The following is a 23,301-nucleotide window of genomic DNA, read 5'->3' on the forward strand; positions in this document are numbered from 1 at the left end:
ATTATTACTACTTATAGTATAGCCATGTAATTAATTACAAACCAGCCGCAACTACTTATATAGATATATAATTAAAAGTTAATATGGTCTGTGCTATTAGCGGCAAGTATGGAACTTATTTTTTACCTGAAAATCGATCTCCAAAAGAACAGATGTTCTACTTACATGGTGTAATAAAATCGACCACAATATGGTACTACCTACTTAGTCGGGTACATCTTACACCGTGCTCTGTGCTCTCTCTACCAGATTGATAAAATCAGACTATCAGAGGCTGTATTCTACAAATGTACCATATGGTACGGACCCAGTTAAGTTACGTAGGTTGTGGTAACGCATGGGGTGTAATCCGCAATCACCGCCAGCAGTTACATATATGTAAGACGTGACAACGTTGCGTGGTTGGGGGCGCTACTGTCGATTCACTGGTGATGTGATCCGCAATCCCGCCAGCAGTAAAGCAGACGACGTCAGTCTACTTGCTCTTTTTCGTGACATTTTTTGATTGTAAACAAACCTCATTGTGCTAGACGTAAACAAACACGCAGACCAAAAAAAAAATAGTTTCAAGTGCCAAAAAGAAAAATGTAAATAACAGCTTTACTGCTAGCGGGATTGCGCGCGATCACAGCAAAAATGTCACGAAAAAGAATAAGTAAGATGACCGACGTTGTCTGCTCTACTGCTGGCGGGATTGCGGATCACATCACCAGTAAATCGACAGTAGCGCCCCCAACCACGCAACGTTGTCACGTCTTACATATGTAGCTGCTGGCGGCGAAACTGTCAACAAACTTCGATATTTTCTGCTGTTTTGACTCCCATGAAACATCGATAGGGTACTTCGGAGTTTGTTGCGTGTGCATCGTATATCATATTAGATAATTAAATATTATCATTTGTATGATTGAGAGGTGTATAACAATCAACTGTCGAGTGTACATCAAATCTAACTAATATAACTAATATAGTAGGAGCTGCCACTTTTCTAGCCTTATACTGAGGAGGCTCAACAATAACATACACTTAAGGGCATTGATTATTAAGTTTTGTGTATGTAAGAAGAGCACGCTCAGGTAATAACATCACAAATCGTGATTATTAGTTCAATGAATCAAATATTTTATGAAATTGTACGATTGTTAGCAAAAATTTGCTGATGGATGGTCGTGACTTGATGATGAATGCATTATTTTTAGGCTATCGTCGTTTCAACATGATCAACGCAAAGAAAACACCAGTTTCGGTATTAAATGAATTAATGGTGAAAAAGAGCCAATGTCCAAACTGGGAGCTTATCCACGATGGAGGTGGCACTCACCAGAACCTGTTTATTTGGAGGGTCACTTGTGATGGTCATTCCGTTGAAGGACAGGGTAGAAATAAGAGGGATGCCAAGCACGAAGCTGCTACAAAGATGTTGGAATTAATTGGTCAGCTCAGTAAACTTCCTCAATTGCAGGCTACGCCACAACAGTCGCCAGTCAGAACACCATTACCTGTTGATCCACCAACCTGTCCAAAGTCACCTGCCAATGCTCCTTTTAGAAATACAGTTGGAGAGTTAAAGGTAATCAGTTAATCCACACATTAAATGTTTATTAATAAATTTTGTCATTTACATTTTTGATACATGTATCTTTATTCTTAGGATCTTTGTGGTATGCACCGCTTGGATCAACCGCAGTATAAAGAAACAGGAGATATAGGACCAGCTCATGCGAGAGTTTTTACAATAGAGTGTTCAGTTTTGGCATTCACCGAAGAGGGTACAGCCACAACGAAAAAACAAGCCAAGCACGAAGCTGCTCGTAAAATGATTGATCGTATAACGAGAAATTTGGACTCGGTTAGTGCAAGGACACTTAGTCCCGACAGTGCTGACAGTGGATCTCCACTCTTGGATAACGAGACGGAAGCTTCAATTAAAAAAGCAATTGATAAGTATCCAGAATTAAGTAAACTTCACGCTCTCGAACAAGGAAAATTAAAGGTGAATATGGGTTTGAAAATATGCAAATATTTTTTAAGCTTTCGAGAATTAGTTAATGATTTTTTTTTAACTGAGGAGATGGAGCATGTGTTTGTGAAAGAGTTGGATAATTTAATTGTTTTGGCGAAACAATGCCAAGAAAATTTTGATGAATCAAAAATGACAGTACTGACAGATAAATTTAAAAATTTTTTAGAATCGATTGATGTAAAAGGTTACGAAGTTACTTTACCTAGCCGCGACAATGACATTCATATTGTTGGTGTAAGAATAAACACTGCTCCTGATATTTGCGAAACAGGAATAGGGAAAACTCATCAAGATGCTTTCTTGACAGCTCTGTTGAATGTTTTCTATACTATGAAACTATTTTTAGAGTGAATAACTTTACTTAAAGTAAACTATACATATTATTCAATCAGAGGATTGGTGATGGGTCTCACCAAAGGCATTTTTTATACATTTGTCATAATACTTATTTGAAATAGACAACTAATGTCTGATCTAGATATTTCTTAAATGATTTAATTAACTTGGAACTTTTAAAAGAAAACTATTTACAATTTTTCACTTTTTTAAAACACCTTAGGTATTTTAAAAAGATTCTTTATTCGTGCTTTCAACATTTGCGTGCATTTGTATCGACATGTTTATTTTATGTCACATAGCAAAGCAACACCACGAAGTGTCCAATGTCTAGGGTTGTGATCTGTTTCAAAATCAATTGAACCAACGTATTTTTGATCAGTTCTCTGCGGTTTTCTGTATATAGGACACTCGTAAAGCTTTGGATCTTTGCCCGCGGTAGTGTTGATGGCATAAATGTAAATTACTGGCATCTGCTCGTAGAGAACTTTAGCTTTGCTCTCCACAAGTTTCCCAGTTTTCCGATCCAAAGAAGCGCCTTCCAAAAATAATCCGTGTACATAAACGCCTTCTTGTGGTTGTTCCTTGATATCTTCTTTGTTGAATCGCGTTATCAAGTTTTGCAGAACCACCGAATCCAGAGCCCATCCCTTATGTGCTCTCGTTACCTCCTGCAATTGGAGTATTTGTAAAGACTCGAAAAAAATTGTTAATACGATCGATTGACTTGGATCAATCAAATTATATAAAGTCGCTGTACGAAACTTAGTTTGGTTTAATGACTATTTTTATTGTTATAGAAATGATCATGGACATGATTTTGTTGAAGAAATTTAAATTAATAAAACTTGTTTTTAAATAATTTGAAAAATGAAATTTTTAATATTTACAACTTTTTTTGTATTTGATACAATTTTTTTGCTTCTGTTGAGCATTTACGTGGGGTTTTTTAATGGTGGAAAAAGTTGTCAGTTTTCTAATATCTTGGCTTGGGAAACAGATAACGCCAAGCCACTTTAAGTGATATGATGTCAATTTGACCATCGGTTGGAGTTAAATCAGCACTAACAGATGTAGGAGGTCAATTTGCGATTTAAAATGCTAATGAAACATGTAATTTTGAAAAATCATCAAAGCAACTTGTAATTTACCTCTTGCCCTTTCACGCAATTCTACCCAACAATTGACGTCTTATTTTTTCGCCTTTCTTTTCTCACTCTTTTGAGTACATAAAATAGAAAAAATATTACCTTGGCCCTATCCTACAGACACTTAAACCGTCCACGTGGGTTTTGGTTGGGTAGTAAACAGACCGATAAATTAATAGTACAATTCAATACCGCACATGTATTACCATCAAACTCAAGTCATACGCTTGTTATTGTATTGTTTTTGATCGTCAAAAAATGTATGTATTTCACGATTGAAAGTCACCGATTGTGCAAATTATGATGTTATGTAAGTTTGCAACGATGAAAAAAAATAAACGAAAAATTTTGTCAAACAAAGCATGAAAGAGTTGTATAAAGTGACGCACTTGTCGCATCGCCGTCAAAAAGCCTTGGGGATTGAAAAATCCCGTCATCCAGAAGACATTGGGCCGGCCGTTGTTGCACCAGTTCCTGAACTGAGCGTCCCTCTCGAGGAGCTCGGTAAACCAAAACCCAAGGGTCGCCGACTCCCACGATATCCTCAACCACTTTTCCGGCAGTCTCGCGTCGTACATCGCGTCCAGCGACTCGCGCAGACCCTGGCTCATCACTATTGTACCGTCGATCGCCAGCTTTAGGTTCGTCAAAGTGGTCTTCACCTCCTTTATGACCCTCGTCATCCTAACAACCACACGCCCCCATCATTTCGAACCCCAGAGACTTGGAAAAAAAAAGACAAAACCCATACCGATCAACTTCCTGCCTCAGGAAAATATTCATCGGCAGGAGGGGCCCCATCCTTTGCAGGGCTTCCCTGACCTCAAAGGCGTTGTACTCCTTGGGCAACTTGGCCAGCATGTCGTCGGCCAACCTGTAAACGATGCTCTCTCTGGTCTCGCCACCCTGCGAGCCCCCCTCCTTCGGCTGGACGCTGAGAATCGTGTCCAGGATCCCCTTGGCCGTGTTTATTTGATACGTGATGTCGGCATTGGAGTGCAGACCGAATACCTCGGGCGTGTCGTTCTCGGGCAGACTATTTATGTAATCCACGTAGCCGACAAGGTTCCGGGTCTGGGGCACTCTGTAGCCCTTGTAGAACTCGAAGCCGGCGCGCAACAGCACGTCGCAGAACCACACGTGCGTGAAGGTCGTCAGGAGACGCTTGTCGAAGTCGTCCGTCACGCGGCCGCCGTATTGAACCTTTTTACAAGTGATCGGAAGAGACGTTTTTACGTATACGGAAAGTTTATGGCGAGGCAATAATGCCCCATCTCACCTCGCCGAGCATGTAGCAAACTGTCGGCCACGACACTCCCTTTTTCGGATCCATGTCGTCTAGGTGGTTTTGAATGAATTGCACCGACGCGGCAAAGTCCGCCTGGTTGAATTCGTAGGGAATATTCCTAAATAGCCCAGTTGTCACTCGAATCGATCAGTATCATTATATAAATGGCAATGAAAATTGTCGATTACCAGCCAAGTGGGCCGAATTTGCGACGCTCCTGGACGACGGTGTGGAGAAACGCGACGGCGTAGAGTAGAGGTGGCCACTGCGATTGCGTGCTGTAGTCCAAAGTGTCTTGGGTGACCCCCTGGTACGTGCGCCTCATGCTCGCTCGGATGCCTTGTGGCGGCTCGTTTGTGTATTTTATGGCCATCTGCGGAAGATCTTTCGAGTCATCGGCTGCGCGATTTTTATTTCGAAATTCCGAGAGCCATACCTGAAGCAGACCAATCGGGAACTGAGGATGGACTTCGGTGGTCATCCAGAGTCGGAACGACTCGTGGATTTGGTCCGATTCCACGAGGAGGTCCATAGCCTCCGTGCAAAAGGGCAGGGATAGGTGGATGTTTTGCAACAGCACCCATCCACCGGCGACCATGGCGTCGTTTATCATTTTCCTCGCGTGGTACTCTTGTCCTTGCCCCATCGACACAGATTTGAGTTCTCGAGTGGAAAATGAATAGTTTCTGTTTAGCGAATGTGTAAAACAAAATGGTTCTTTTTTTTAGCTTACGAATGGCCTTTTGCTTGGACAACGCCGTGATCAGCGGACTCGGATCCGATCCGATGGATAATATGCACACCAGGGGAGTCCTCGGCTCGGACTCTGTCCACGTGGCCTCGAGGTCTAGAATTTTCGCCTCTCCGTATTCCTTTCCCAGAGACTCGATGATGTACTTCTTTGCCTGGGAAAGAGTCCGGTCTGGACTCCAGGATCTTATGAGGAGCAGCTTGCGGAACACGTCCAAGCTTTTCTGGTATCCGCACGGCAGATCTTCTTCCTCGGGCTTTTCTTTCTCGTACCAAACTCTCCACTCGCGCTCGCTAAAATGTTTCGGACGTTAGACACAAAAATAAATGTTTACGTCAATTTTCGGAAGATGTTTATCACCTGAACTCGATTTTCGTCAATACTTCGGAGAAGACCTCCAGTTTACTGATTTCCACGAGGTTGAGCCACGTTATGTCTAAAATCCAGCGAAACGGCTTTGGAGTGACGGCGTTCAAGTCCAGGGACGCTCCACCCTTGATAAAAGCCATGAATTCCGCGTGCGATATGAGACCTTGGTAACAGTCGATTTTCATCGCGAGCATAAGAGTAAACAGGGCTTTGTGCCTCTCGTAGAGACTTCGCAGGGTGAAGCTCCAAACTTCGTGGGTCAAGTGCTTGAGGATGATGTTGATTCTATCGTTCGTGATGGAACTCTTTTCCGACTTTGTGATTGAATTATCGAAAATCGTGAGGAATTGTTTCAACGAATTTTGATACATGACGTTGACGTTGCTCATCTCGACGATCAAAAAGTACAAAATCGATCCCCGAGCGGCAACTGCTCTGAACTCTTCCCTCGCCACGTTTATCTTTTTCTCCGTCAATGCTGCCACTTTGAGCTTCTCTTTCACCGATTCTGCCGTAGATTTTGTCTCCCTCAACACTCCTACGATCGTTTAATATTTTAATGCAACAATTAAATTGAAGAACAGGCAATTTGTTCCATTACGTACCTATCAAAGCTTCATCGTCAACGAGGGAACCCTCCGATGATGTCAAGCGATGCAAAAGTGTGCTCTCGAGTTCTTTCATCGATCTCTGGTTGGTCATGACGGATTCGAACAGAGCCACTCGTTCCGCTTCCAAATCGGCCTTTTCCATCAAAATAACGCGACCCAGCAATTGATCCTCCAATCCCTGCATTGTCACCGTGAAATCAATGATTGACGTTTTCGCTGATATTTCAGGGCTGTAAGCTGGATTGGGCAATTTCGTGGTAATGTACAGCATGAAGCCAGGCATTACGTCGCATTCCTTGTCACCAACGATCACTTTTTCAATCGAGCCGGATTTGATGAAATTTTTCTCCAGTACGTTGTCGATCACGGGATCCAGTTCCTCCGCTACGTCTTCTATTAGAAGTGGACGCCCTGTACATTAAAAAAAAAAAATGCATGTCTTTCATACGTATTCTCGATGTAAAAAGTAATGTTCACCTAGAGACAAGCTGTCTTCCAAATGTGTCCTGAAATACTTATGATTCAGAGATGTGATTTGAAGTTCGTTGCTCGCCTCTTTGTGCTTGATCCACATTTTTCCTTGATTTTGCGGATCAACCAAGAGAGGATAGGACGACGACTTGGTAACAATCAGGGCGTTCTGCACCGAAAGCTCGTCATTCGGCAAACCCTGCAAGGTCCACTCGGATACGGTTGCCGAGTCTACGAGCATGTTGGTGATGTTCAATTCTTGAGTAAACGGGATTGCCCTCGATGTCATGACGCTCATCCAAGAATCGATCAATCCAGCCCTGAACGATTGGTTGTAAGGACCGCAGTAGGACAAGAATCCCGTGGCGAGCAGGACATCGCCGACCAACTTTCCCAACTGAACTTTGAACTCTTTGCTCTGCTCGGTCCAGCGTATTTTCTCACCGCCCAATCCACTGATCAGAGCAGTGGCCGCGGTCATTTTACGCAGACACACGTTAGCGTCGTCCATGAGTCTTTGCTTCTCTGCCACTGCCGCGTCGTATTGAGCTTGCGACGGATCAATGCAAAGTTAAAAAATTATTTTCCCTGGAGAAAAAAAAAAAAAAAAAAAAAAACCAAGAAACAACGACTGAACCTTTAACGGCTTGCAACGCCATTTCCCTCTCGGACAGTTCCCTCTCTGCATTCGCGAGATCTTCCATCGCAACTGTTAGCCTGGCTTCCTGCAGCTTCAGATTAGCCTTCAACGGCAAAACTTCCCTATTGACGGAATGAAAAAAAGCCATGGCCTTGGTCCACGACAGCAACCCCGCAACATCCCCGCAAACCCTTCGTGCCGTTTCCATGTTGTAGTCCTCCATTTTAAAATAAGGCTGCAGCAACTCGATCATTTCGTTGTTTATGATGTCCTTGGGGTAATTTTGCAGCTGCAGGAGAAAGGTCGTGCTGGCCATCATTTTCAGCGACTCGGCCCAGGATGGCTTCGGACACGGAGCCGTTGGATCGGGCGCGACGGGTCCGAGCCTCCTCTGGAACATAATGAGCACGCAGTCCATGATCCTCATGATCAAATGCGGTGGTCGTCCAAGTTTCCGGACAGTCGCTATGTGCGCCGGCTTGATCGTGTTCAGCGCTGCCTCCGCCTCCTCCAGGGCTGGTTTGGCCGCCTCGAGTTTTATCTCAGCCAGCGCCTTCTCCTCGGCGATGGACGCGACCAACTGCTCGGCCTTCTCCTTGACCTTTTGGACCTGGTTTTTAAAAGTCTCGGCCTGCATGGCTCGCTCCGTCACTTCGAGCAGTACCGACTCCGCGGTTTTCGACGCTTGGACCAGGTCCTTCTCCATCTCTGCGAGATCGCGCTTCAGTATCTCAACGGATATCGAGGCTTCCTCCAGCTTCGCCAGTCCCGTGTCCATTCTGCGGGCGCCCTCTCCGAGCTCGTGTTGCTTCATTTGGTAGATGTTTTTGTAACCGCCGATGAAATTCAGGTAAGATTTGGGAGTGACGTGGGTTGCCCTTCTGAAACGTTGGAAGTATTCGACCGAATTGACCGAAACGATGTCCTGGATTGAGCCCAGAGCGTTCACCAGTTGATGTTTGACCTCGGCACTGCAGGCGATGTCAAAGTTATGAAGGAAGTGCTCGGCAACGAGGACGAGGGCGTCTCTGGGCCACGGCTGGAACCTGAAAGTTTCATCAAGTTGCAAGATAAGCCACAAAAGATATCGGTCCTTTTTGAAACAAACCAATCTATCGTGCAACCAGATATGAGAGCGGGAAACCTCATGGCTCGACTTCGGAATTTTTCGCCAACCGGTGAAAAGCAAAATACGACGTGCAAGTTTTGACACGTTCTTTGTAAAAAGTACTCCATCACCATTTCGTTGTTTATGGTTTTCTTCGGATTCTCGCGCCTGAGTATGGGCGTCAGCTCGGATGCTATCTCCGTTTGCTCGTCTCTCGTAAAAAGATTGCTTATGACGCCGGAACTCAAAATATTGTTCAGGTATTCTAGAAAACCCTCTTCTTTGATGTCCAAGTCGGAGAAGATGAACGTGGTGCCTTTTCCCTGGCCACCACACGTTCTGTACAAGAATTTCAAGTCTTCCAAGAAATTGGCGACGTTGTACGACCGCGTCAAAGTTATTTGGAAGGTCTTGTAGCCGGCGATGAAAGACGACAACTTTGTCAAGCTCTGCTTTCCCGAGCCCCCAACTCCCACGAGCATGACGTTGCCCTTGGGGTGCCGGATGACGCGAGAAATTTTCACGAGGTGGAGCATCGCGTCGGGGAAAAATACCAGGTCCATGCCGGCGCCGCGTTGCATTTCGTTGAATTGGAAAAGGAACATGTCCAACCGGTCGCGCAGAACTTGATCTTCGAACACTGGCTCGTACACTTTCGGCAGCTCCGTGTCGGCGTCTTCAGTTTCTTCACCCGTGGGTTCCGGAGCATCTCTGAAACCCATTTGTGTGTATTAGTTGTATGCTTTTACAGTATAGGCACAAGACTTAGAAAAATCAATGAACTTTAGTACACCTCATAAAGTCCACGAATGCTGGACTTTTTTGTATCATGTGCGTGTAAGACTCTCCCAACGTATTCGAAACAACTGTAACTAGTTCATTATCGAACCAATCCTTGTCTGCTTGGATCGTCAATCTATCGCTAAATACTCTCTCGCACTCGTGCTTCCAAAGTAACATGAGTATCTCCTCTTTGTCGATGACCGTAGACAGTGTTCCCAGCATACCTTGCCAAATTCTCGACAAATCTCGTAAATTGAAAACGTAATGAAACTTTGCTGGCGTCGGAAGAAGCCTGGCTCTGGTGCTTTGCCACAAGATTCTAGTCAACTCTACCATCTTTTTGACCAAACTCCTGACTTCGGGGGAAAATCCTCGCTTGGAATTGTAGTGGCCCTCTCCCAAGACACTGAAAATTCTGTCTATAGAGGCATCATCCGGCAATGTACAATTGAATATGCAAAATTGCCTTTTCAATCTCGAAGGTATGTCGTTTCGGCCGCCACCTGGTTGTCCCATCGCACCCATGAAAGTAACATCGACGATCGACGTGAAATCTCCGGGCTTCTCTAACGAGTAAAATCCTTTGGTATCCATCGTCTGACGTACGATTTCGTTGGTTATTTGATCCCCCCACTCGTTTATCTCCGGCAAATTTATGTCATCTACGAAAATAAGCATTTTTTTACCACCAGGTGGTCCGAATATACTGCCCATTCTCTTTTCCACGTAGCTCTCTATAGTTTTTTGAAACTGATAGGGAGTCGTGGCAGAACTAAAATTGAACGACCTGTTCAACGTTGTTTCTGGGTTGGCTTTTTTAATGTAAGCCTTCATCATGACTGTTTTTGCAGAGCCCTGTTCGCCCGTCAATAGAACTGCTCTGTCTTGTTTGCCGATCAAATCTATGAGATACTGAATTCTCACGTTGTCGGGAATGGGAATTACAATGCTACCGAAATCCGGCGTTGCGGATTCTGGGTACACGTAGTTTGTCAAAATACTAGTCCATTGGTCCCACTGTCCCTTGTCGTTGACAAAGAAATCGAAAACTGTGTTTTCTTGTTTTTTCTGATCGCAAGGGAGGTCGAGGGATTCGAAATTTTTTCGCAAATATTCGTCATATTTCAGCCGATCCGCTTTTTCCAGCAGAGCTCCGATTCCCCAAACTAGAGCAAACACATAAAAACGACGAAGGTGCTCCGCAGTCATGGATATTGGCTTATGTTGTTCCATGTCGTCTTCTATTTCCACCTTTTCTTCCACAGCTGGTGTTTCAGGTGGCACCAAACCTTCCAATAGACACAGCATTTGACGAACTATGTTGCATTGCAAGACATTGATCGCAAAAACAAGTGATTGCGTACTCCATAAATAAATCTGCAACGTTTATTTAGTTGAATGAATTCACGGTTATTGACTTTGTATTCAATTAGAAAAAAAAATAAAACATAAATCGCGTACCTGGGCAAAAGATTCTTGAAAGCATTGGTCAAACACCTCTTGTTCGAGAGTTGTCCTCCTTTTGAGCCAAGCCGTCACTACTGGATTCCAATCCAGACCCGATGAGCTCATGTAGACCATTCCATTCCTCGAAACAGTTGCAGGACTTGCATTGTCGATGTTGTGCGGCTCAAATATTATCTTACACGTTGGAGACATTGACAAACGATCGCCGTTAGCCAAAGTTAGGGTTTTGTTATCGTCGAGGACCGAGTTTAAATTTTCAATCCATATACTATCCACCGGTCCATCCAATATCAGCCATATGTTCTCGTCTGACTTTGTTTTTAAAGTTTTGCGCCACAAAGCAGAGAATATTCCGTCCGTCCAATCGTTGGTCGCGACATCCAAACGACCAAACATTTGAGCTGCCGTTATACTCTTTGGGTTCATCCTCATTTCTCTGAAAAAACACACAATTTTTTTTTTTTTTTTTTGTTCATAAAGTCCTGTCTCAAAGCGTAAAATCTGACACGCTTTACTTGTGAACTTCTCCACATGCAGTCAATGCTTTCATGAGTATTTGAATGCAAGTAGTTTTTCCAGCCCCCGTAGGGCCCAAAGTCATGATGCCGTGTCTCACTCTTTGAGTCTCGTACAGCTGAATGAGCTTGAGAACCCATGGGGGGTGATAGACCAATCCCTCTTCCTGTACTTGCTGTTCAATGGCTGCCTCAAGCTCCGGATAGGCTGTCTTTTCGAGCAACTGATTCGGAAATAAATCTGCCACCAGTGATATGAAAAGTGGCTCATCCTCATCTAAAAGTGAAAGTTCCATCGTGGAAAGTTTGACTTGAGCAATTTTGTCGTTTAATCATACGATATACCTATGAGCTTGGAAAGATTCATGTCTCTCAAGACTCGCATGACTATCGTACTCTCGGAATCCTTGGAATTGATTCTTTTCGCAGCCCCAAGCGATCTAAGAACCGACAAAATGTTTCTCAAACCAAAGTCATAGTGCACCTGTTTCGTGAGTTGTTCCTCGCAAAGTTTGTACAACGTGTAAAACTTCCGAGCCAAGGTGATGTTTTCGAGGAAGCCGCAACTCGCCAGTTTCACCCTGATGATGATTTGCCGGTCGGGAACCATCATGGCAACAGTCCGAAACTGAATCTTCAAGTTTTCTGGCAGCTCCTTTCTCCCCGCGTAGCCTGGATTCTGTAAATTAAATTTCATCGTAATTCCCACAAATCAAATAACACCACCGATTCTCCAACCCATGATTATCCACCATAGTTATGAATATCCCAAACTCAGGACACATGTCGATTTGATCCCCATCTGTGAACACAAATTGCTTCTTTTTCTCCTTCTTCGCGGACAGTACGACCGCAACTTGCTGTGCTGCCACTGATAGTACGGGCAACTCGATGCGGTTGAACTCGTCGAAACAGCCCCAAGATCCGCTCTGCGCCAATCCCTTGTAAATACGACCCAAGCCTCGATAGTCCATCTGATCGGAGCAATTGAACACGACTACGTACTTGGCCAGGGTCTTGCCCATGTCCTTAACTGTCTCGGTTTTGCCTGTACCGGCCGGGCCGCAAGGCGCTCCACCCATCGACATAGACAATGCTTGGGCCAACGTTATGTAGCAACGATCGGTCAAAGGCGTGATGACCAATCGCTCGGTGCAGCCCAGGTACTCGTTTTGATAAACAAATTGGACGTCGGTTATCGATATCGATGTCTTGTCCGCGTCTTCTTTGAAATAAAATCTGCACTGTTTCAACCACTCGAAATCGTTAACCGAGCGAACGTTCAAACGGCACTGGAACAAACATGAGCAACTTAGGTATCCTTGATCGACAGTCATGATGGATTTCGCGTACAAACCAGAATGTCAAAAATATCCCGCTGATGAACGTGAATGGTGATGAGCGTCTCGAATTTGATCCGGTCGATCTTTGCGAGATCCCTCGTAGTCTGGTCGATCAAAGTGTTCAAGAGCTCGAGGAAGCGATTGTTCGTCTCCCCCATGATTTTCTTGTCAGCTCGGGCCTGCAGCAGCGCCAGTTCGGCGTCCCTCGTCCAAATCATTTGTATGCCCAGGATCCCAACTTGGGCCGGCATCTTGTCGAGGAAACCAAGAAGATTGAAATTTTGGTCGTTCAGCGTTGTGTAGCCCTGTCGTATGATCGAGTGCAACGACTGCTGGGACGTTTGCAGAAGCTGCATCAGCCATGTCTCGACCGAACCCTCGGCTCGAACTGCCCTCTCGAGCTAAAGAACGAAATTTTTCTTTTGTTTTGCTCGCAAACGATTCGGATGGGATTTTAATTTCAACGCAAGTGGACGCACCTGTATCGTTTCTCCCTCCGATGAAACGACAGCTATGATTTTGTTGTACTCGATGTCGTGGAATTTAACGTACCTCGTATTGTCGAAAATGGACAACAAATGGTTTTGAATGGTGTGCGAGTCAGACGCTTGGCCAAGTATTTCCAGCAGAGCCGGGTCGGACACGAAAAAGAATCTCGGAAACATCATGCGCTTCTTTTCCAAGTACCTGCGCGTAAGCATCGAAAAATGTAGTAATCAGCGGTGAAAAAGAATCAAGTATACATGTGTAGGGAGAACGAAGCGATTCTCACCCGCTCAATGATTTCTGGCACAACTCGAGCTGCTCTTGCAAGTGGGGCAGCAGTTGCTTGAGCAGGTCGTCACCGACGCAGCAGGGAACGACACCCGGCGTCTCGTGGGCTCGTTGCATTATTTTCTGCCAGCTTTTGTCGATTTTGCTGAAACGCTTGGCCTCCTTGGGCAGCTGCTTGGCAATGTCCCCACCCACGAACACTGCCTCCAGGTACACCCACATGTTTTGCACGAGGAGCCAGCGCTCGAGTATCTCGTTGGTGCTCGACAAGTCTCCCAGCCATTGCTGAATTTGTTTGCGGAAGGGCGCATTGTAGCGGTTCGACATGAGCGAGCCCAGTATCATCAGGCTGTCCTCTAACGATCAATAGATCTCGGTTTAAACGTTTTATTTTGTAAAGAAAACAAAAAAAAAAAAATTCGAAAATCACGTACCGAGTTGGCTGATGGTCTCGGCGGTGGTGTCACCCCGAAGCAACAGCTCGCCCCTGTTGTTGAAGGTCATGAAGGTCAGCTCGTGCGAGGACCACTCGTTGATGACCTGACGAAGTTTGGCTTCGATGTCCTTTTCCTTCATGGCCGAGATGCAAATGTCTTCGATGTCCTCTTTGTACTTGAGCAGCGGCGCTTCTAGGATATTTTTCAGGCAAAAGCCCTCGCTCTCGAGATCAAAAGTGTGGCTCGTGACTTCGACGATTCGTTGCCAGTGTCGAGGCTTCATGGCTTTGTTGGCCATCAGCTCGAGAAGTGGGCACATGTCGTTAAAATCGTCTATCGTTTTCTTGAGGGCAAAAAACGCCGGCCACTCTTTCAGGCCCTTGGGCAACTTTCGGCACCGATTTTGAAATTCCATCAGTTCGTTGTTTATTTCTTCGATGTTTACCTTTGTTGAAAAAAAGGTATGGAAAGTGATTCACGAATAATTATAAAAAAAAAAAAAAAAAAAAAAAACGAGATAGACATGAAAAGCCCATCACCTCGCCCCACGGTATATCGTAGTAGCTGCTGACTCTGTCGATAACATCATTGTACAGTTTGTACAACTTCTGCAAGAGATTCAATTCCTTCCTAATCTGCGATAGTTCCGGATAGTCGGTGATCGGCAAGCCAAACAGTTCTTCGCCGCTCTGGTAGGCTTGGAGCTTTCGCCACATCCCGTCGAAGCGATTTTGGAATAGGATCTGCCGGTCGGAGGCCTCGCGCGGCGTCAAGCCAGCCTGCATGGGCCCCGACGTCCGGTATTCATCAACGTACGTCTCGTTGTCGGTGCGGAATTTCTCGAGATTGTTGCGCAGCTCTTCCTCGAACGAAGGCTGGAGGTTCAGCAGGTGCACGTGGCTTTCCAGAGCTCGAGCTTGCAGCTGCTGCCACGTGTATCTGATGGTTAAACACATTTTGAATTTGTCCTAGCTCCTGTTGTGATTGGCCGTACCGTAAATTGTCCACTTGTTCGAGACATTCTCGGTCAACTGGTACCTCGTATCGTGTCACGATGTTGAAAGCTTCCTCGATCGGATCGATTTTCAAGTCCATGTCGACTTCTTGTTCCCGAATTTTTCTCAAAGTTTCCATGATCAAACGGACGTCGTCTAAATCCCTGATTTGGCGATCCAACTTTCTGTCCATTTCGTTCATGACGGCGTAAACGTATTCCATTTCTCGGCGATACTTTTTCTTGATGGCTTGGCCAATTTTGTGCGTGGAGCCTAGAAATTCCACAAGTGATCATAAAAACACTCTACGTAATACATGTTTTTCGTTTTCGTATCAACGAATACTTGTATGTACTTTTGATTTCCGTCAACAGGGCGTATTTGAGTTTTTCCGTTGAAACGGCAATGGAGGTGCCAAAATTAATCATGTCAGGCTCGGTCGCCAGTTCGTCCTCGAGCTCCCCGTGTTTTCTCAGCATGTTCTCGAACTCTGTCAACGACACTTGCAAAAGCTCTCTTATACTGCGTTCGTTTGTCCAAAGAAAATTGTAGGGTCTCCAGCGATCCAAGAAATCCGACAAGTCCTACGTGCGGTTGATACAAATTTTCATTGTAAGTATGCGTTGAAAGAAAAAAAAAAAAAACGAAGCATCAATAACAAAATTTCCAACTTGGCGTAGTTCTTGGGTACAAGCACTCAGTATTGAGAACATTTTGACGATTTCCTTGTTATCCATAATCATGGAGAAGAAGTTTCGCTTCTGCACGGGAAACGTGGGTTTTTCTTCCGACATTATTTTGTACAATCTTCGCCTGCGTGCTTTCGGATCCTCCATGGTGCTCTTGTTACGTTTTTCAACTTCCATTTGCGCTTTTGAGACAACGTCCAAGAAATTTCTTTTCGGCGCGTTCGGTAGCGACCGCCAACAAGTCTACAACGTAAAAGAAAAAAAAAAAAAAAAAAAAAAAAAAGAAAAAAAACACTCGAACCATCGTTGATCCACAGCTGCAGCACCCGCCTCTTACTTTTTCGTTTTTCCCGTCCTTGGCACCACCATCCCATTGCGCGACGCCCTTGGCGACCCCAGCTATTGCTTTTCCGGCGATTATCAGCGCTTCCTGCACGTCATCGAGGCTTGGCTTCACCATCACCGATGGTATCATGAGCGTGGCTTGCAGCAGGAACACCGGAGTCGTAGTTTCATCTTTCGGGGGTAAATTGTTACTTTCAGACGACAAAGTTACATATATATATATACATATACTCTTTGGGCCTACCTGCGTCGTATTCGCGCGAGAACCGTCTTCTGATGGTATCGAGAGACGTCTTCGTGACCTTAATAAGCACATCCACGACCTTCCGGGAGTAATACCTCCTCATCTCGGCAACGGCGTTCCCAACCATCTCTTGCATCGCCTTGGACAAGCTTCCGTCCTCGGTGGACAGCAGCTTGTGCGGGTCGTCGAAGCACGCCCACACGATGGACCAATCTTGCTGCTGCTGGGAAACTTCGGACGACTCCAGCTTGTCTGTATCTTTGGCGAGGGTCGTTTGGTCTAATCGGGTGAACAATTCCCCCCCCCTAAGTCTTACCGTTCTCGTCGAGAAACTCAAAGTCATCGGGAGCCACGGACCCTTTGAAACTCGCGGCCGCATTTTTCACCAATTGCAACACCTCCTCGACAGCCTCCTCCACCATGAGGCTCTTGCCGTGAGCTTCCAATGCAGCTGCTCTGCAGGCCTCCTCCGTTCGCTCCACGAACTCCTCCACGCCCCAAGGCTTGTCCTCCGGTAGCGCGTGCATCGTTATTTTGTGCATACTCGCGAGAACTTGCAAGATTCTTCGATGACCGGTATTTTTAAGTATATACATGTATTTTTTTTTTTTTTTTTTCTTTCCAACGGGTCAAAGATGTCTATACCTGTTTGTGTAGACGTCGTGGACTCTGGTTATGAGAACGTCGAAGGTTTTGATTTGGTCGCGAGTGCGCTGGCAAAAATCCCTCCAGTCGGGCTTTGTCCACGTGAGCGTGTAGAGGGCCGGTTTCAGCAGAGAAGCCACGCGGACGAGGTGGGGCAGCAGCAAAGGCCGTACCTCGAGCTTCACGCGTCTGGCCGTGTTGACAAAGTCCTCGATCACCAGGTGCAGCGAGTCCTTCACCAGGACAAAGTGCTCCCTTTTCGCGAGCATCGTTTTCGCGACTATCGGGATGTCGAGGCTCATCTTGGCTAGGCAGTCTGCCTCGCGGAGTAGAAGGTTTATCCGGCTTTCCAAGTTCACTTGGACCTTTCCGCTCGCTTCGTCTATTTTCAATAGGTTTCTGAAATCACCGGTTGGACCGTCATGAGTAAGTAAAACCCCGTTCATCTTGGAAAAATACCACCGAGTACTTTTTGAGGCAGTCTTCGATTATCCAAGAGTTTTGACTAGTCCAGACTTGTTTGATGTCCGATTGATACTGCATTATCACGGAGATGGCGTTGTTGTATCTTTTCACGAGATCCGCAGTTGTCGGTAGTGTTTTCAGTACCGGATGAGAAGAGACCGAGGTCGCCAGCTCGTCCAAGTGTATTCTAAACATTTTTACTTGTGGTAGAGTGATTGTTTTTTCAAGTAAAAGAGGGTTTGCCGTCACCTCAAGGAATTGGCCCAAGTTAGTCTCCCTGCGATCGGTGGCAAATGCCTGGGGATCGGGGGATCATCCTTCAGCTTTTTGAACAGCTTGAGGGTTCGTTCTATCTCTTTGTCGCAGTATTTCACCACCAAATTGTACTTCTCGTCCAACTTTGTCAGAGGAATTTTTTCGCTAACCTGATCGCAAGGAAGAGTTATTTTTTATAATTAATTTCGATACCGAGACCGTTAAAGATCCGATCTAAAGAATTCACATATGTGTCACGTGCTTTTTCGAAGCGGGTGAGAAAACGGATTCCTTGCGGTGTCTCCCAAACGTCTGCGTAATTTTTCTCTATCACGTTGCCGACGTTTCCCTTCAACGCGTCCGTCTCCGACATGAAGGTATCATAGTCGCCGTCAAACTCGGCGTTCCGAGGGTCCAAGTAGTCGTAACTTTTGCTTGTTGCAATCTTTTTTGCTTCCTCGAACGTTTTTATGGTCTCGTCCAGTGCTTTAAAAAAGATGTTGGTTTTTTTTATTCGATCACATGATGAAAACGCGCAACATACCTTCTCCCAGCAACAGACCCTCCATCCTTCGTTCGAACAATTTTTGGTAATCTTCGATCAGATCGAACATTGTCAGGATTTTCCGTATCCTCGCGCAAAACGAGTCAAACCGTCCAAACACGTGGGTCTCGGAAAATGAGAACTCCTCTTCCGTTATAGCCGGCGAACAACGCACCAATCTATAGGTTTGTCGATACGCTCTGCAACAAAGCACGAAATTAAGGAACCACATACTGAAGAACTGCCTGATACATGAATCCTAACTTGTTCAGCCTCAAACAGTGTTTGAGTTTTTGCCGGGCGGTAATTCTGTCTTGGCCCCAAACGGTGTCTCGTCCTCGTTGGGTGACGTAGTCTCTGCAAGCCGCAATCATTTGATTTGTTATCTTCACCATAAGCGAGCTCGTCCTCTCCGACGTGTTGTAGTACCTCGAGACGCTGTATATCAGCCTCACCGTTTGCAACAGAGACACCAAAGAGTCTCGCATTCGTACCTGTACGCACACGTAGCACGATAATTCGTAAAATTTTGTCAACAAGGGGAAAAAAAAACATCGATCTCACCGGGTCGTCCAGGTACAAGCAGTGACAACACTTTTCCAACGCTTGGATGAATTTCGCGTTGTCCTTCGCCTCGTTGAAACAATACATGACCTCCTCTTGAACGTCCGTCCAATCCTTGAGCAACTTGGATCTCGAAACTTGCAAGCACAACAAAGTCATCCTCACCTCGTTGTCCTGAACAATAAAAACACCCAAGAATAAATAGAAAAAAAAGACAATTTTTATAAAACCCTACGCGCTTCACCCACCTGCAACCTCGTTACTAGCTGACTGAACTGGGCTCCTCGTCTCTTCCAGTACTCAAGCTCTTGCTGAGGCCCGGAGCTGTCGTTCTCTCGCCTCACCTGCTTGCACTCGAGCATAAAGTCCTTCAGCCTCTTCATCCAGTCCACCACGCGAGCCTCGATCTTTTCCACGACATCGTCGTTCGTCACGAGGGCTTTGGCACTCTCGGCATCGTGGACATCGTCCATCATGCTCTGACCATCCTCAAAGATGTTACCATCGTTCGACACTTCCTCGCAAACTACATTCAAACAGATTTGATGTTTTCTTACGTTTTTCTTTTTTAATTTTGAGAAATAAAACATCGAAGTTACGGAGCACGAGACCTTTCAAGGCACTGCAGAACGACCTCAAGCCAGGCAGGAGGACGCTCTTGATCATAGGACAATCGTCCTCATCCTCGAGGCCGGGATGTGCCAGAGCGTCCATGAAAACGCGCTCGATAACGCGCTGAATGTAAGGTACTACGCCGACCCTCGTGGCGTCGATCACCCCCGTGTAAAGGTCCTTTTGAAAGCCCTCCTCCGGCAGCTGCTTGGCGATGTTGATGCTGCACGAGACGTGGCGCGAAAATAAAAAGTCAACACAATCACGAAACGTTATTTTTGATAATATAGTGTGTAGATCCCTTGCGTTTTTTTTTTTTTTTTTCCCAGCGCGAATATTGGAAAAAAACTACTCTTGTTATTAGTTTGCCCGTGTGACTTCCCTGAAGTTATTTGCTTATTCGAGAATTGATTAATAACGTGCAACTCAAAATACCACGCGATAAGTAATTTAACCGGTTAATTTACCAGTTTCTATTTAAATGGATTGCAAAGTAGACACGAGACAATTGCTTCGAAATAACCACCCGAACCGTAAAAATACTTTTTCTTCAAGGATATTGTTGAAAAGCTAACGCTCGAGTGGCCAGTTCCACCCTTCTCAATTGAGTGGTCCAATCAACCCTAATCTAGGAACGAACAATTACCGAAACATATAGACACACATGCCGGTGCAAGGGACCTGCCAGCCGTCGGTCAGAAACAATTTTTTCTTGGGCGGCTCCTTGGGCTCCTTGACCTCCTTGACCTTGGCCCCGGTTGTATTCTGCTGCGGACGCGAGCCGCTACTCTTCGCCAGCCCCTAAACACAGATCCACATACAGTTTCGCTTCGACGAAAGACAGTGGCTTCGCGAATCGCCAACCTGGTCGGTGGATCGCTGGATCTCGGGCTCCTCCGTTTCCTGGTAGAACCACATGAGCGTAGCCCTCATGTGCGGCAAAAACAACTGGTTGATCTCGTCCAGCATGTCACCCTCGAACACGTGATCCATCACCTCGTGCCTCGGCAACCCAGTCGCGTCTATCAGCAGCTGGAACGTGAACTCCAGCCTGGGGTCCATCTCCCCCCGTCGCGCCTTCCGCTCGCATTCTTCTCGCCGTCTCTGCAACGTAAGCGGACTTTGGGTGTTTAAATATATGTACACATTTTATTTTTTTTTTTTTTCAAGAAACTGAGGTAGGTATATATTTTTGTCTCTTGAACCTGGATAACGTCTCCAGATCCCTCCTCCTCGCTGGCTTCGTCCGAATTATCGGATCTCTGTGTCGTCACTGTTGGCCCGAGCACAAACATCACTAATCCAAACTTTGAACTATTTTTTTTTTGCAAAATAAGATAAAAAAAAAAATAAAAATAATAGTGTACATCCAACTTGAGTACACCCAAGGCTCTGCTATAGCCAAGCTTCGATCTGTCGCTCAGTATAGAGTAACGCAGTTTTACACTTTCCGTAAGCAACGCAACGAGAGCGAGCAAGAAGGGTAGAAAACAACAGGCGTGCAAGGGGGCGCGTGCGAGTGGAAGTGAGAAAACTGACACGAGTCTAGCTACGTTGGCTACAGTGAGTTGGCCGATTTTTCATGATCGATATTTTCGATCGCGGAATGTGGATGCGTTTAACTAGATCAAGAATTCACTGTTGTACCCAAACCGTGTATCATTCCGTAGAGCAACGAGCAATTTTTACGCGTCTTGCTTTGTATTTTCAATTACATAGGCAGCATTTTCTGTAAGAGAAGAAACCGATGGTAATTGTGTATCAAAAAATTTTCTGTAACTCTTTCTGTATATAGTATTTCATACTTTCATTCCTCATTTCGATTGTATTAAGATTTGTTTATTTGTAGGCATAACACCCTCCACAGCTTTTGTCTACTCAATATGTCTTTAGAATTTTAATTTTTTTCTCATATAATGTTTGTTTGTATTCGTTTATTGACAAGTTCCTTTATTTTTTGAAGATAATTCGTTTTACATTTAATTGGTCGAAAGAGATCTTGATATTCTTGTATTTTGAGCTTGGCTTTTGTTTGTCGAAGAAGCTATTCAAATCAAGTTAGGTCTTCTTTGACGAAAATACTATTTTTAATTTAATTTATGTCGAATAGTTGTACATTTTGTATACCGAAGAAATGATTCTACAAATTATTTGTATCTAGGAATCCGATGATTTAATCGAACGTTTTTTTCAGTTGAAAGAATCACCTCAGTTTTTTAGACCGCAGAAATTTTATTGCGAAAAATAAAAATTGAATTATTTTCAGTTAGGAACTATACAAGGAGCAAAAAATTTAATTCTTTTTTTTTTTATTAGTACATTTTTTAAAATTACAGCTTTGAGGAAATACTTTACCTAATGTGCATTCACGTAAGTATTTGTAATCACTAAGTTACGATTACTTTTAAGAAAAATTTCAAACGTGCTATATATTAATGCAATCTAAGATTCGAGAGCAATAAATTTAATTCCACGTATGTTCACGTATTATTATGAATTTGCCTGAAAAAGTAAATACCTTCATATGCGTATTAATAATAAGAGGATGGTAATAAAAATAAAAATAAAAATAAAGATTTTTTAAATTAACAAGCAAGACAACAAAGAAAGGTTGTACAAACCTTTTTTTTTAATTACTATGAAACAACAGTGACTAAAACTTATGTATTGAAGGTTCCAATTATTGTTATAGATATCTCGAGATATGACACAGAGTGACATAAAAAAGCTTTTTAAATAAAATTTTACTATAGGCAACAACGAAGAAAAAAAATGAAGGCTCCGATATCGAAAAGGACAATCTTACTTTGGCCTCCTCTTGTGTTTCGATCATCGCTGCATCGAAGCCTCAACACCGTGCTGTTTCTCCTCTCTCGGCCCTAAAGTCCCACATCCTCGTACGGTCGAACTTCAAATGCGACAAAAAGCTCGACCCACGTATCTCTATAGGCTCATTCCTCCCTTCTCTTCCACTTCCCATTCTCTGTATCTCCTGTCCTTAAATTTCCGTGCAAACTGTACTCGATCATCGTTTATGTTAATGGCCAATGCGATGTCTGGGGTAGATTTCCGACCGCTTCATTAAGGCTGCATGCAGTCACGCAAGCTCGCATAATGCCTCCTTCTCTTTTATTTTATTTTTTTTTTTTTTTTATACCCAGTATGAAGAAAACTCCATTTGAGAACTTTGGAATATTCAATACGGTGTCTTGGCTTCGTAAAATGTTGTTTTCCCTTTTTGTTTACCAAGTTTTAATTTATTGCAATGCAACAGTAAAAAAGTACAAAAATTAAAATATATAATTCCATTCGCAAATAGATTCGCATGTACATCGCGTCAATCACAATCCTCGAGTATTTAAGTGCATGGATGCGCTGTCGAGTAATCAACAGCGGGCAAATGCAACGAAATCATCTCTATAAGTTGGAAACTTAAATAGAATCGAAAAATGACAACGAACAGTCGGTTGGCGTGCATTCAAGACTTTTAATATACCTAGGAATAAAATGGAGCAAAGCAAGTGGCTTGTCGCACACACACACACATTTATATACATACGTTTCGTGACGGCAAGCTCAATCAGAACTGTTGCGGTGCTCTTTGTGGTTTGATTGTTTGCTTCCCCCTTTCCCTTTCTTTTCTGTAGTTACGGACAACGTTGGGTCCGTTTAATTCGTTACCTGAGCCAGCTTTGTCGGGCTAGTTTTATTTTTCTTTTTACCTCCAAGTGCACCGCTTTACATTGAAAACTTCAAGCTCAAATGGGTTTGGAGTGAGTCGAAAAGTAAAATAACTCTTTGGAGAATCATCAAAACATCATGTGGATGGCACTTGCTGGGTGTTGCTGAAACTTGGAGTTAACAGGGGGTAAAAAAGCA

The 23,301-nt window shown here is 44.4% G+C and overlaps 2 protein-coding genes across 2 annotated transcripts; one reads left to right on the forward strand and one right to left on the reverse strand.

Moving 5' to 3' along the window:
- Positions 1–794: 794 nt before the first annotated feature.
- On the forward strand, positions 795–3,861 carry LOC106644368 (RISC-loading complex subunit TARBP2). Its single transcript, XM_014359823.2, has 3 exons — positions 795–1,076; positions 1,200–1,570; positions 1,652–3,861. The coding sequence occupies exons 2-3, from the start codon at positions 1,217–1,219 to the stop codon at positions 2,372–2,374; spliced, it is 1,077 nt and encodes a 358-aa protein (XP_014215309.2). The 5' UTR covers positions 795–1,076; positions 1,200–1,216; the 3' UTR covers positions 2,375–3,861.
- Dhc1 (dynein axonemal heavy chain 1) lies at positions 2,644–20,717 on the reverse strand. The gene is given in 39 exon segments (XM_089589099.1): positions 2,644–3,030; positions 3,897–4,191; positions 4,259–4,710; positions 4,787–4,913; positions 4,984–5,168; positions 5,232–5,458; positions 5,529–5,839; positions 5,907–6,453; positions 6,521–6,937; positions 7,004–7,546; positions 7,635–8,683; positions 8,746–9,456; positions 9,539–10,905; positions 10,990–11,431; positions 11,511–11,787; positions 11,856–12,189; positions 12,263–12,802; positions 12,868–13,254; positions 13,333–13,540; positions 13,626–13,983; positions 14,062–14,509; positions 14,604–15,003; positions 15,059–15,332; positions 15,415–15,643; positions 15,731–15,956; positions 16,042–16,264; positions 16,338–16,587; positions 16,622–16,901; positions 16,983–17,381; positions 17,452–17,634; positions 17,697–17,872; positions 17,965–18,188; positions 18,247–18,446; positions 18,511–18,740; positions 18,811–18,984; positions 19,059–19,336; positions 19,422–19,645; positions 20,069–20,526; positions 20,628–20,717. Coding segments are annotated over 39 exon segments (14,130 nt in total).
- Between the last annotated feature and the right edge of the window lie 2,584 nt (positions 20,718–23,301).

The sequence above is a fragment of the Copidosoma floridanum genome, unplaced genomic scaffold (assembly GCF_036245765.1).
Source record: "Copidosoma floridanum isolate Cflo_tuat_1 unplaced genomic scaffold, Cflo_Japanese_pri ptg000001l, whole genome shotgun sequence".
Taxonomy (NCBI): domain Eukaryota; kingdom Metazoa; phylum Arthropoda; class Insecta; order Hymenoptera; family Encyrtidae; genus Copidosoma; species Copidosoma floridanum.

Bases quoted from the DNA above. Each gene is read 5' to 3' on its own strand.
- LOC106644368 (XM_014359823.2), top strand. From the start codon at position 1,217: ATGATCAACGCAAAGAAAACACCAGTTTCGGTATTAAATGAATTAATG. The intron at 1,571-1,651 runs GTAATCAGTTAA...CTTTATTCTTAG, and splicing joins ATACAGTTGGAGAGTTAAAG to GATCTTTGTGGTATGCACCG.